Raw genomic sequence first — 13,544 nt, forward strand, 5'->3', positions numbered from 1 at the left:
TATTCGCGTTTTTTCCCCTCAATTCTTTAATTTTAATCAAACGTGATTATAATAATAATAATAATAATAATAATAATAATAATAATAATAATAATAATAAAATTAGTACGAGAGTTTCTCGATCTAACTTTTTTCTCTTTTCGTACGTTTAAAAGAGAATATATCAACGAAGTAAAATAATAGTAATAATAATAATAATAATAATAATAAGAACAACAACAATAATAATATTAATATTAATATATACAAAAGCGTTTTATCTTTTTGTTTTCCTTTTTAGTATATCTTAAAACGATTAATAAAAGAAAAGGTGAAATTGTTGAAAAGTAAGAAGGATAGATTGAAGTATAGGTTAGATAAAAAGAGAGTAAGAGAGAGAAAGAGAAAAGAGAAGCCGGTAGTAATTGGCGATCTGCGCTAAGAAGAAGAGAGTTATCGATCGACCGATTCGCGCGACCTCGTCGGCATGCAACGTCAGGAGAGAGCGGCTAATCGCCTTTACTCTATGACGGTTTTATGTTGAAAGAGAAATAGAGAAAAAGAGAGATAGAGAAAGACAGAGCGAGAAAAAGAAAGAAGAGATAAAAGAAGAAAATATAAAGAGATAACGTACGTAGAACTGGAGAAAGGTAGAAAATATAATCTAAGAGTGCAAGAAAGAAATAAATTGGTGTTAAGGAGACAGAAAGAAAGAAAGGAAACAAGCAAGCAAAGAAGATAAAGAAAGAAAGAAAGAGATACAGGTAAACGTGAAAATATAAATAGTACGGGTCAGTTGTAGAAACGACAGAAAGAGAGAAGAAAAATAAAACAAACGTACTACTTACGACTGAGCTATACGAACGAACGTACATATATGCATACGTATGTACATACATACAAATCAAGTCGAATCAGATCAATTTATGTCAAATCAAATCGAATCAAATCGAATGAAAAATTTACTATTATACTTCTTTTCAATCCCCATTAATATTTTTTTTTTTTATAATAATATATCTAAGCGAACAAAGAGAGTAAATATATGATAATAATAGGTTATTTATAATTTTAACCAAATTTTACACGTACGCGCTCTACTACATTATTTTCTCTCTTTCTCTTTCTCTTCTCTGTCTTTTTTCTTCTTTGTTTTCTTCGTCTACTGCTTCTTCTGTTTTCTCTTTTTTTTTTTTTTTCTTTTTCTTTTAATTTCATAATGGGACCTACGGGAAGAAAATCGTGACAGTCGCGTAGAACGAGTTCGACAAGAGTGAGGAGATCGTATCGTTCTCTTGTTTCTCTCTCTCTCTCCATTTCCGTCTCTTTCTCTCCCTCTCTCCTTTCTCTCTCTCTCTCTCTCATACGTTAGTTCTATTCTTCTCTTTTTCGTACCGAAGAAGCACGAATGAGTCCGATGGTACTTCGCCAAAATCCGATGGCATCGCGCCATTGACGACCAGCCGTTGTTGCGTCGTCGTCGTCGTCTACTTTGTCGTCGTGTCGTCGTACGTTTTATCGAGCTTTACACCCACGCACGTCGCATGTCATTTCTCCCAATTGTTTTCATTTTTCTTCTATCTCTCTTTTTCTCTCTCTCTCTTTCTCTCTGTCTCTTTCTCTCTCTCTTTCTTTCTCCCTCCCTCTTTTTCTCTTTCTCTCTTTACACCTTTTTACCTTTAATGTAACTTTATTTGGCTTATGTATATATATATAATATATATATATATATACATAATATATAATATATATATATGTGCACATACATTTTTATAGAACGTGGATAAATATATCGTAGATCTATTCAAGTTAAGCAAAAGTGAGGTTAAGTTTTCCCTTTCTTATCTTTTTCGTGCATAATAATTTGTTATATATAACATAACTATACACACACATATACATATATATATAGTATGTATATATATATACATATGAGTAATAAGTTAGTTTCGCCCTACCATCTATATCTCTTTTTCTTTTATTCTCTTTCCCTCTCTCTCTCTCTCTCTCTCTCATCATCTTTCTTTTGTTCTATTTTTTCATTCTCTATCTCTTTCCAACGCTCTTAACTTGATTCCGTTTCTCCTGGTTGAACTCGCGTGTGTATTCACAATGTGTTTTCTTTCGTTGGTGGTGCGTCGTGATATAGGATAATAAGAAGAAGAATTTGAAAGGTAACATCGTGAGACAAAACGAGATGACGGCGATGTTGGTGTCTGTCGCGGAATTGTCGAACATTTTTTCCGTCCTTGCTGTACTAATATGTTTCTGCGGTGTCTTCTTATTTATTATGAGGTATGTATTATATATATTTTTATGTAATTGTTATTTACGTATTTCTTTTTTTTTTTATCATTTATTTTTAGTTCGTATACACGTACACGCATGCATACATAATTCATCTCTTATATATGTATATTAAAAATAAAATATAGTATATAATATATAAATATACATATTATACATATACATATATATATATTAATATTAATATCTTTTCTTTCTATTTATCTATTTTTTATCTTTAGATACACACACACATATATATGTAGATATACATACACAAAAATAAAGTTAGTTTAGTAAAAAAGAAAGAAGTTAGAAAGAAAAAGAACGTGTGGTTTGGTGTATTGCATGGATGTATTATATGTGACATAATTAGATACAGATCTTTACATTGGTAGTATCTTTTATTTACATTTCTTTTTTTCTCATGAATATATCGAAACCCTATATTTCTGTTATGCGATTTGAAAAATATTTGTTAAATAAGATATACGTGTCATGCACATACACACAAAGTAATAAATAAGAATACGATATAATAGCAGTCGCGATCGACAAACGATAAATAAATACATCGATCGTTCGATTACTGATATTATAGAATTATATTTTATGATCTTCGATACATCATTTTATTACTATTTTCAAAACTTTAAGTAAACGATCCGTGCACAATTATATTGTTAAAATTCTCGCTTTTTTGTTTGTTGTTTCTTTTTTTTTTTTTTGTTTGTTTTGTCGTATCGAATGATCTCGGAAATAAATCCGAATCTCTTGAAGGTTAACTTTACATTTTTGTCCTTCGTAAATAATGAGAATTATAAATAAACAAATATAAATAATAAATAAAGAAAAAGAAGGAAGGAACAAAAAAAGATTCTTTGTCTTTTCTTTTTTCTTTTCGGACCTTGCGAAATATTTTGCTTTTATTAAGGAACAAAAATAATATCAATTATTATTATTATTATTTTTATTACATGATTATTATGTAACGCGATGAAGTAATTTACAATTTATAAACTCGATATTAACACATTGCCGCAAATGATGGGACTATAGTCGTCCTATTTTTAGCAATATTTAGACAAATAACTGCCTACAACCGTCTTGTATATGACGACTGACGCTCAACTTCATATGGTAGTCAAAAACCATCGAAAAAAAAAAAGAAATGTGTTTTTGTGCACGATCGTCAAATTAAAATTGTGCGGCAACGTGTTTCTCATTGATCCTAGCTCCATTTACACACAAGACACACATCCGAAAATCTTCTCCAGTATAATTTGTAGTCGTTTAACGTAACGGCATCCTAACCTCAAAATCTTACTTTGTAGTCTTTTGTCGAAATTATCTTCGTCACTTTTTTTTTTATCTTCTTATTCAATCTCATTCAGATTATTTTGAATAATTATGAAAGAAATTATTAACTCTTATTTTCAACGATATAATGATCAGTTATTAATTAGAATATTCATACATAATAATGATAAATTCATTTAGAAATCTTTAAAAGTTATTGGTATTCATCATAAATATTCATAGAATATCAATAAATGTAAAAATTATCAAATTGGGAATTCCTGAATCCTAATATATAAGTCTACGATTATAATGATTCATGTTATTTTAAACGAATCCATTAAGGATGATATGTTTTTCAGAGGTGTAAGTTCAGAAATTTATATTGCGTATCTCTCTCTCTCCCCTTCCCCCTCTCCCTTGTCTCTCTCCGTCTCTGTCTGTCTGTCCCTCTTATTCGCTCACTCCCTCACTCTTCCAGTTTCATTGAACAGTGTTTCTCTTATAACGTGAAGTGTAATATTTATTTTCAATAAATTATATAATAAATAAATATATATAGATATATGTATATTTTAGAATATTATAGTGTGCGTATGTGCGCGCGTGCGCGTGCGATCGTCAATTATTTTTTTTTTACTATTAACAATTGTATTTATATATAATTAACATTATATATAAATATTATATATATATATATTTAGCAAATATTTAAAAATATCCTTCACGTTTTATTTAAAAAAAAAAAACGAGGGCGAAAAAGAAGCAAAGAAAGAAACAGAAAACGAAAGGAATCATTGTAAAAATAAAAAGTTATGTGGAACAAATCTGTATTAGTTCGAATGAATTCATTAACCATGATTTGTTTTTAAGACGTGCATAAAAGAAGAAACGTATATTAGATTCATATTTCTCTCTCTCTCTCTCTCTCTCTCTCTCTCTCTCTCTCTCTCTCTCTTTCTCTAATTGATATATGTATTTGATATTACATATATATATCATTCTTCTTATATATAGACATTTTGAAAGGAAATAAGAGAGAAGAACGAACTAAACGAAACATAAGAGATCATTGTAAATTGCGAACAAATCTATGTTAGCTCAGGTCGAATTCATTAACGATGATATGTTTTCGAGATATGCATTAGAGAAAAAACACGCATATATTGCTTATACGTATAATATATCCCTCCTTCTCTTCTCCCCCCCTCTCTCCGTCTCTCTCTCTCTCGAACCTATTTATCTATCTAACTATTTCTGTCTCTTTTCCTCTCCTCTCCTGCCTCTTTCATCTTCATCAAACATTTATCATATTACTGCCTATGTTATATTTTCTTCGATCGTATATTGCTTGCAGTATGCAAGCATCGTGTTCTTCTCTTTATTTTTTTCATCTATAGTTATCATGGTTATTCTCATCAGCATATTTGTCATCTTTGTCTTCGTCTTCGTTCTTCAACGATAACAAGAATGTTGAAAATGTCGAAGTTGATAGATAAAAATTAATATCGATATCATTCTTAAGGAAATATTGAAAAAATAGGAAATTTTCAAATAATTGAAAATTAAAATAAAAGAAGAAAATTTCTAAATGGAATCTTATCATGTTTTTATGTTATTGAATTATTTTTTTAAATATGTTTTGTTCGCGCTCTCTCTCTCTCTCTCTCTCTCTCTCTCTCTCTCTCTCTCTCTCTCTCTTTTCTCTTCCTCTTTGTCTGTTCGACATATTTAAGATTTTCTTGAATGATGAAGTCACTTTCATGAAGTAGATTCACGAGAACGCATCTTGAAAGTAGGTAAGTCGAAAGCGCGTCTTACAGATACATACATATGTATGTATATATATATATATATATATATATATATATATATATATATATGTTCAAGTAAAAAAAATTCATATATAAATGTATATATATATGTATGTATATATATATATATATATATATACATATATATATTTGTAAATCATAAAACTATGTTTGCTATGTAAAATTTTTAGTCATTAGACTGTAAAGTTTGTTTTTCTTCAATAAAAATGATTATTTCACACGTTTTGAAAAATAACAAGAAATATTATTATTATTATTATTATTATTATTATTATTATTATTATTATTATTATTTTCATCATTATCATTATTATTATTATTTCAACGGTATCCTAATCTAAATTGTAATTGAAAGAATAATTATGTCGTATTTTTTATTTCATTTAATCGTCTTATACGTGTGAAAGAAAAAAATAGATAATATTAATGTCGTGATTATTATCTCGTTTCTTTGATCGTTAAAATTATGGGAGACGACACGCCTAAAAAATAAATGTTCTATACAAATTGATAAGAAATAGATTAGAAACGAGCATCAATTCAATTTTAAAAAATGAAAACAATTGTACATGGGTGTAGCACGTACAATTAACTGTTTTCTTTTTTTTTTTCTCTCATTTCTTTTTTTTAACGTAAATATAAATACAAATATAAAAGACAAATAGTTTTTTTTTTTGTTATTAACCCTTTGCACTCGAGGGCTCCGGAGCGGAGCCATTTCAAATTTGTCTTCAAACACGAGGGCTCCGCTACGGAGACAATGCAAATAATTTTCAGTTTTTAACATAAGGACAAAAACAAATCGTAAAAACTATTTATAGGATATTTCGCTTTTGGTAATAAATGACGGTCGCGACTCGCGGATAATTATGCTCTCGATAACAGCAGACATTTGTATTCATAAACAATTAAAAAAATAATAACATTTTTTCACTAAAATTGCTTCGAGTTGCTGGTAATATGAATGAAAAAAAACTTCGAATGCAAAGGGTTAATTAATAAATAATAATAGTAACAAGAATTTTTTGGTAATTCATGAAATTGTAAACTCTGAAGTTATCGGCTAGTTATTTTAGATCTCTCTCTCTCTCTCTCTCTCTCTCTCTCTCTCTCTCTCTCTCTCTCTCTCTCTCTCTCTCTCTCTCTCTCACTTTATGTGTGTGCGTGTGTGTGCGCGCGCGTGCAGATGCTTAGGTGAATGTCTTAAGCTGCTTTTTATGATGAAATTTCTGGGCAAGAATATACACTAGAGAAGATTAATATACTGTTAATAAAAAGTTCTATCTGAATAACATATTCTTTAAAATATGTATGTCGGAGTTATTTTTCTTTTTTCTTTTTCTTTTCTTTTCTTTTTTTTTTTTCTTCTGATGGAACATGATTTTGTTGCTTTCACAAGTGTTAAAAAAAGCAGGTCAAGGTAAATTTCAGCTTCCATAAATTTCTCCTATTGTGAATCATTATGGGGGGAAAAAAAATCATCTCTCGAATTTCATATTTACTGTTAGCCCAATTATTACTGTTTATTAATAAGATATTCACTTTAATATTTTAATAGCAATGTCGAATGTATGTATGGAATTAGTTAATAGACTTTTAAAAAAAACGTTGTAGTTTAAACGTTCATTTAATATTTCGAGATTATTCTTGTAAAATGAAAAACTAAATATTTGATGAAATTTTTAATTTGACAATATAACGATGTTATTACGAAATACATAAATTTTTTTTTTCTTTTCTTTCTTTCTTTCTTTCTTTCTTTCTTTCTTTTTTTTTTTTTTTTTTTTTTTTTTTAATAAATGTCAAAATTATATCTCTTGTATCGATGATCTTCGAAAAAAATTCTCATATTTACATTTCTAGTAATCGTAAGAAAGAAAAGTGAACGGTATTTTAAATCCGTCCACGATTTGTCTCATAACTTTTGTACAAACGAAAGAATTTCAAGTTCCATTAAAAAAATCAATAAATAAAAATACAAAAATAATTATCGATATTATTAGCTAAAAATATGTATCTTTGTTATATCAAAATCATTCGAAGAAAACATTTTTCTGAACAAATTTCATTCTATAATAAAAATTAATTGAGCCATCTATATGTATAGTGCTTAAAAGTTTCAGCTGATTAATCTGTTATATATTGAACGTTGTTGCGAAAATTAAAAATGCAAAAATGAATCTATAAAAAGCCATCCAAAGAACGTTTTATCATAAATTTTCTTGAGAAGTAAAGAAAAAAAGGAAATAAAACTTCAGAATTAAAAAAAAAAAAAAGAAAAAAAAAAAGAAAAAAAAAATAATCTCGAAAGATATAAAAATTCATGAAACGTTGCATCCTAACAACAAAGACAGAGAGAGAGAGACAGGCGGCCAGGCAGATAGACAGATAGACAGACAGGAGGTAGGCAGATAGATGGAGATAAAGAGAGAAGAATATCCTGTTTGAATCTTAGAAGCTCTCTTCTCACTGTATATACTCATACTTCTACTACTTTCTAAAAAAGTCTCGACGTCATAGAAACGAGAATTACTTTGGGTCATTGGCGTTGCTAAGCGTACATACTTTAGCAGCAGCTTTACGTAACTCCATCGTTGAATGTTCATTCAAAATGTTCTCTGGTAGATCAAGGAAAAGGAAATTGAGTGATTGATGATCAAAGAAAAACAATATTGAAAACGTCGTGGATAACGATAAAAGGAAATTAAAATGAACGAAAAAGAAAGAAAAAAAAGAAACAAAAATAAGATCCATGAAAAAGATATATATATGTATATAATATAAAACATATAATAAATTATAATATAAAATATATTATATATTGGGTTGGGAACTAAGTGATTGCCGGATTTCAAATAAGAAGGAAACGACTAAATCCGCAATCACTTAGTTGCCAACCCAATATACATATATTACACATATATATAATATATTATATATAAACATATGTATATAGAAAAATATTTTAAGGAGATACGCATGTTTGTATATATATATATAAACAATTAATTAATTAATAGTATTAATATTATATATATATATAATAAATTATAAAATAAAATATATAATATATTATATATAAACATATGTATATAGAAAAATATTTTAAAGAGATACGCATGTTTGTATATATATATGTATAAACAATTAATTAATTAATATTATTAATATTATATGTATATAATAATAATGTTATATTGTTTCTATTAACATTTATATATACATTAACATTTATTATATATATATATATATATATATATATAATAATAATAATAATAATAATAATAATAAATTTTAATAAGAGAGAGAGAGAGATAAAAAGAGAGAGACGGGGGTGGGGAGAGAATATATATATTGAGAAAAAAGAAAAAGAAGAGAGGGGGAGATGAATAATGACACTAATAACGAATATAAAATCTTCATTCTGTATAATTTCGTAGAAAATTGTATTATTTTTGTATGTAGTAACGAATAAGAAGCAAAAAAAAAGAAAAGAAAGAAAGAAAAAGCACGCCTCTTGCATAATGAGAGATTCTTAGCTAACATATTACGGTCACGCCTGCTTCCTTTAGGCGTATCATCTGTCTCTCTCATCATCTTTTCTTCACTCTACTGACTTCTCTATTCTTGTTCCACACGCAATTCTTATTCCTTTCAACGCAATACACGTGAAATCATATTTCATGAGTCGTATCATTTGCGAATAGTATTATTATCTTCACACCTCTTTTGTCTATATATATATATATATATATATATATATATATATATATATATATATATATATATATATATATATATAGACAGGTACAGGATGACTCATTTAAAATTTTATCTTTGGTAAAGTGAAATCATTCTTTTTATGACGATACCTGTTTTTAGAGGGGAAAAAAAAATAAGTAAAAAAACGCGAGAGATAAAATATATCATCCTTTAAATAGATTCATTTTAGTTTACGTAGACGTCATAGTGCAAATTAGAAAACTATTTTCTTTTTTTTTTTTTTTCAATCTAAGCTTTTCATTATTTCGAATATCAAGTTAGAAAATTTACAATTTTTTTTCTTTTTTAATTAAATAAATATAAATAAATTGCATAAATATGTTGTGCTTGTGTGTGTGTGTATGCATGTGTACTGTCATGCTTAAACAAATCTTACTTACATGATATGTATATAATATCTCACTTATATTATCTCACTTATATAATGATATGTATATATCTCACTTACACATACTCTATATATAAAAATTTTTATATATATTTATATTATTTATATGGTTTTGTGTGTGTGTGTGTGTAACATAGTGATTTTTTATTGTAATAGAAATGTTAATGAAAAAAAAAAAAGAATAATTTATATCAATTATTAAGATAAATATTAAAATCCCTCTCGAAAATAATAACAAAATTATATTATTAATATATACATATTTGCGTATATATATACTTACAGATTGAAATTTTTTACACATTAACACATACATTTATATAAAATGATATTGTATAGTGAAATGATAATTATAAATGGTAGTAGTCATCTTTTTGGTATCAATCTATAGGTGCTTCCTGTAGTATAATTTTCAAAATTTTATGATATATAATGAATTTCATTGATGCATTATAATTAAAAAAAATATATCGTTTAAGTACGTTGTTTCATAAAAACATTTTCTTAAGTGGTTTTATATTATACGCTTAATATATCACATATATGTAAACGTATGATTTCAATAAAAACACTCCATTGATATTAGTATATTAAAAATTATTACTGTATATTTTAAGTATATGCATATACATATGTGTGCATAATTGTGTATCTATATGCTGCAAGTATATGTCTCAACGATAAGAGGAGGAAAAAAGAAGAGAGAAAAAAAACTAGTTAGATTATGTTCGACTCACGTATAATATATTAGAAATAATGACATGACAATAATAAGAAAATATGAATTAAATCGTTTCTTACGATTAATCATGCAATAATAATTAAGTATTACGATAAGAAGATTGAAGTGTTATACTCAAGAAGATTGAAGTTTAAAATCGATTGATTTTATTCTAATCTATTCCTATTAAAAATCACTCAACTATTTTAGCATCTAACAATATTTTTTTTTAATGATATTTTTCTCTTTCATCACTTATAAGAAAAAAATTATCTCATAATATAATTTAAACTCTTCATTTTAGCTAGCTCAAATCTTCCTTCAATTTTTTAATCGTCATAATAATAAAATAATTGTCATAATAATTATCTAAATTAATAATAATAACAACAACAACAACAACAACAACAACAATAATAATAATAATAGTAATAATAATGATAATGATAACGCAAATGACTATGATATTGCGTTACATTCCGAGACGATGATAATATTAACTAGTTTTTATCGTTGAGAAAAAAAAATACAAAATAAAAATGAAATGACAAATGTCGTTTGAAAATAAGTACGATTCGTTGGTGCAGGAACATGATAGTACTACGTGTACACGGGGACGAGCTGATGTTTGGCAGCGGTGGCAGCGTTATGGCACATACACCTCGAATTCCGCAAATGGAAATGATGAAAGTTCACATTCCGTTCACCTTCAAACTTCATGAAAGCTTCAAGAGTACCTATGCCGGTAAGTTATTCTCATTCTTTTCCTTTTTTCTTTTTTTCTTTTTTATTATTTTTTTTTTTTATTTTTTTTTTTAAACCTTTGTTTATTCTTTTTTTCAATATATATATATATATATATATATATATATATATATATATATTATTCTGCACAGAATAATTTTTTTACCTTCGTTCAACCTTGTAACGATCAACGATGTATTAATTGTCCAACGAACAACGATTTATTTCATATCTTAACTAATTCGATCTTCCATTCTATATTTTTATCTTATTTTTCTTTTCTTTTTATCTTTTCTTAATTCTTTTTTATTTTATTTTATTTTATTTTACTTTATTTTATTCTAAATTTCTTTTTTATGTCTCAGCGCATTTAATTATTTTAATTAATTAATTGTCTAATTAAGTAATTTTTATCTTTTTTCATCTTTCTCTCTCTCTCTCTCTCTCTCTCTCTCTCTCTTTCTCTCTCTCTCTCTCTCTCTCTCTCTCTCTCTCTCTCTCTCTCTCTCCTTCGTCTTAAGTTTTATTCCATCTTTATCTCTATTTTAATTGATTCATACTTTCGTCTTCTTTTTGTTCTTTTATCTCGTCTTTGCTTCGTCTTCTTTTGTCTTTCGTTTTATTTACATTTTATTCTTTTTTATTTTTTATTATTTCCTTTTTTTTTGTTTTCTTTTTTTTCATTTCCATCTCCATTCATTTACCCTTATCTGTTGCCTGATTTTTTTTTCGTCTCTTATAGTCGCAGTTTTTTATTTATTTTTTTTTTTCTTTTCTATCGTCATCTTTTATCATCATCTTGCGTCAAGCTTCGTTCATTCATTGTCCTGAATTTTCATCTATATTTTCGATCATTCTCTTAAAATCCCATTTCATCTATTATTTTCATCTCGTAATCAAATATCTTTTCATCTATCTTCTTTGTCGACTTTTATCTCATGTTTTTATTTCCTTTTTTTTTCTTTCTTTCTTTCTTTTTTTTTCTTCTCCCATTTTCCATTCACTTTCATCCATGTATTTTCATGATAGAGTCTATCATGAGATGTACATATTTTTATTTTAACGTTTCCATATCTATTCATTTATTTTCGTCATCATCAACCTTTCATCACATTTCACAAGCGTACTTTTCATCAGATTTCCTTCATCTTTCGTCATTCTCTTTTGTATTTTTTTTTTCTCTTATGCATGTAAGTTCTCTTTAAGTTATTTCATCCGATTTCACCTTCATGAGAAGCAGCCACCAAAATAAGACAGAACGCATTATATTATGTAATGTTTTTGGATCACGGTATTGTGTCACGATTAAAATTATTAACATTAATGTCTGCTTAGAAAAATAGAGAGAGAGAAAGAGAAAGAGAGAGAGAGAGAGAGAGAGAGAGAGAGAGAGAGAGAAGTTTCAAGATTTCTCTCTCTTTTTCTCTCTCTTTTCCTAAAACTTTGACAACAATTCATGATTATGTAATGAATCAGCTTCTTAAATATATATATATATATATATATATATATATATATATATGTATATATATATATATATATATATATATATATGTATATATATATATATATATGTATATATATATATATATATATATGTATGTATGTATGTATGTATGTATGTATGTATGTATGTATGTATGTATGTATGTATGTATATATGTATATTATTTGGGTAATGGTTATACATCAACTTCGTTCTTGGCAAACTCATTCTATTATTTTAATAGCAACTTATTATTAGCCTCGACTTGTTTTCTTTATTTTTTTTTCTTCTTTTTTCTTTCCTTCTTTTATTTTTTTATTGTGAAACAACAATCAGAAATCATCAAGTAAATACGGAGATAAATATATATATATTATTTTTGTTAGATTATATAATTTTATAAACGTTAACATTCATTATGCATTCGAAAATTATAACACGTTAATGTTTAATAATGTTCGAAAATATTTAATACATATAGTAATATGTTACAAATGTAAAGTGTTACTTATTCGTGAAATTTGAAAGAAAAGAGGAAAAGTTATAATAATATAATTTTTCTATAATTTAATAACTGATACATATATATACATACATATATATATTTCTTTTTAGAGAAAATAATATAATGTTTAATAATATTTAATGATTAATGTAATATTCGTAACAATTTAGTTTTTTCCACATTTAGTAAAAGAATTATGTTAATTTATAACTTTATAATTATTTAGAATTTGATGTTTTTTTAATAGTTGGTATATTTATTCTTTTTCTTAAACATTTGTGAACATGATAAGAAACATATATATTATATTCAAGTCATTTATTTTAATTATTCGAAATATTTTGCCGAAGGAATTATGTGATAATTATTTAATATAAAGTAGATAGCTAGTTTATTTTATTTTTCCTAAGGATATTCTAGAAACAACAAATTATAACAATTTTTGCTTTAATATTAATCAAATAGATCATATCATATATTTTTATTTTTCTAAGAATTTCTAATCAAATAAATTATGA

The 13,544-nt window shown here is 26.4% G+C and overlaps 1 protein-coding gene across 6 annotated transcripts in view; it reads left to right on the forward strand.

Moving 5' to 3' along the window:
- Nucleotides 1-230: 230 nt before the first annotated feature.
- LOC124427936 (cell growth regulator with RING finger domain protein 1-like) overlaps nt 231-13,544 on the forward strand; it is a 28,804-nt gene continuing 15,490 nt past the window's right edge. Inside the window, exons 1-4 of one of the 6 annotated variants that reach the window (XM_046971400.1) lie at nt 231-743; nt 1,380-1,487; nt 2,129-2,274; nt 10,879-11,036. In XM_046971400.1, the coding sequence (XP_046827356.1) occupies nt 2,177-2,274; nt 10,879-11,036 (256 nt within the window). In that variant the 5' untranslated portion in view covers nt 231-743; nt 1,380-1,487; nt 2,129-2,176. The remainder of the gene's footprint in view (nt 744-1,379; nt 1,488-2,128; nt 2,275-10,878; nt 11,037-13,544) is intronic. The other 5 variants (XM_046971405.1, XM_046971402.1, XM_046971401.1 and 2 more) reach the window with 5 other exon arrangements.

Source organism: Vespa crabro, chromosome 11, assembly GCF_910589235.1.
Source record: "Vespa crabro chromosome 11, iyVesCrab1.2, whole genome shotgun sequence".
Classification (NCBI taxonomy): domain Eukaryota; kingdom Metazoa; phylum Arthropoda; class Insecta; order Hymenoptera; family Vespidae; genus Vespa; species Vespa crabro.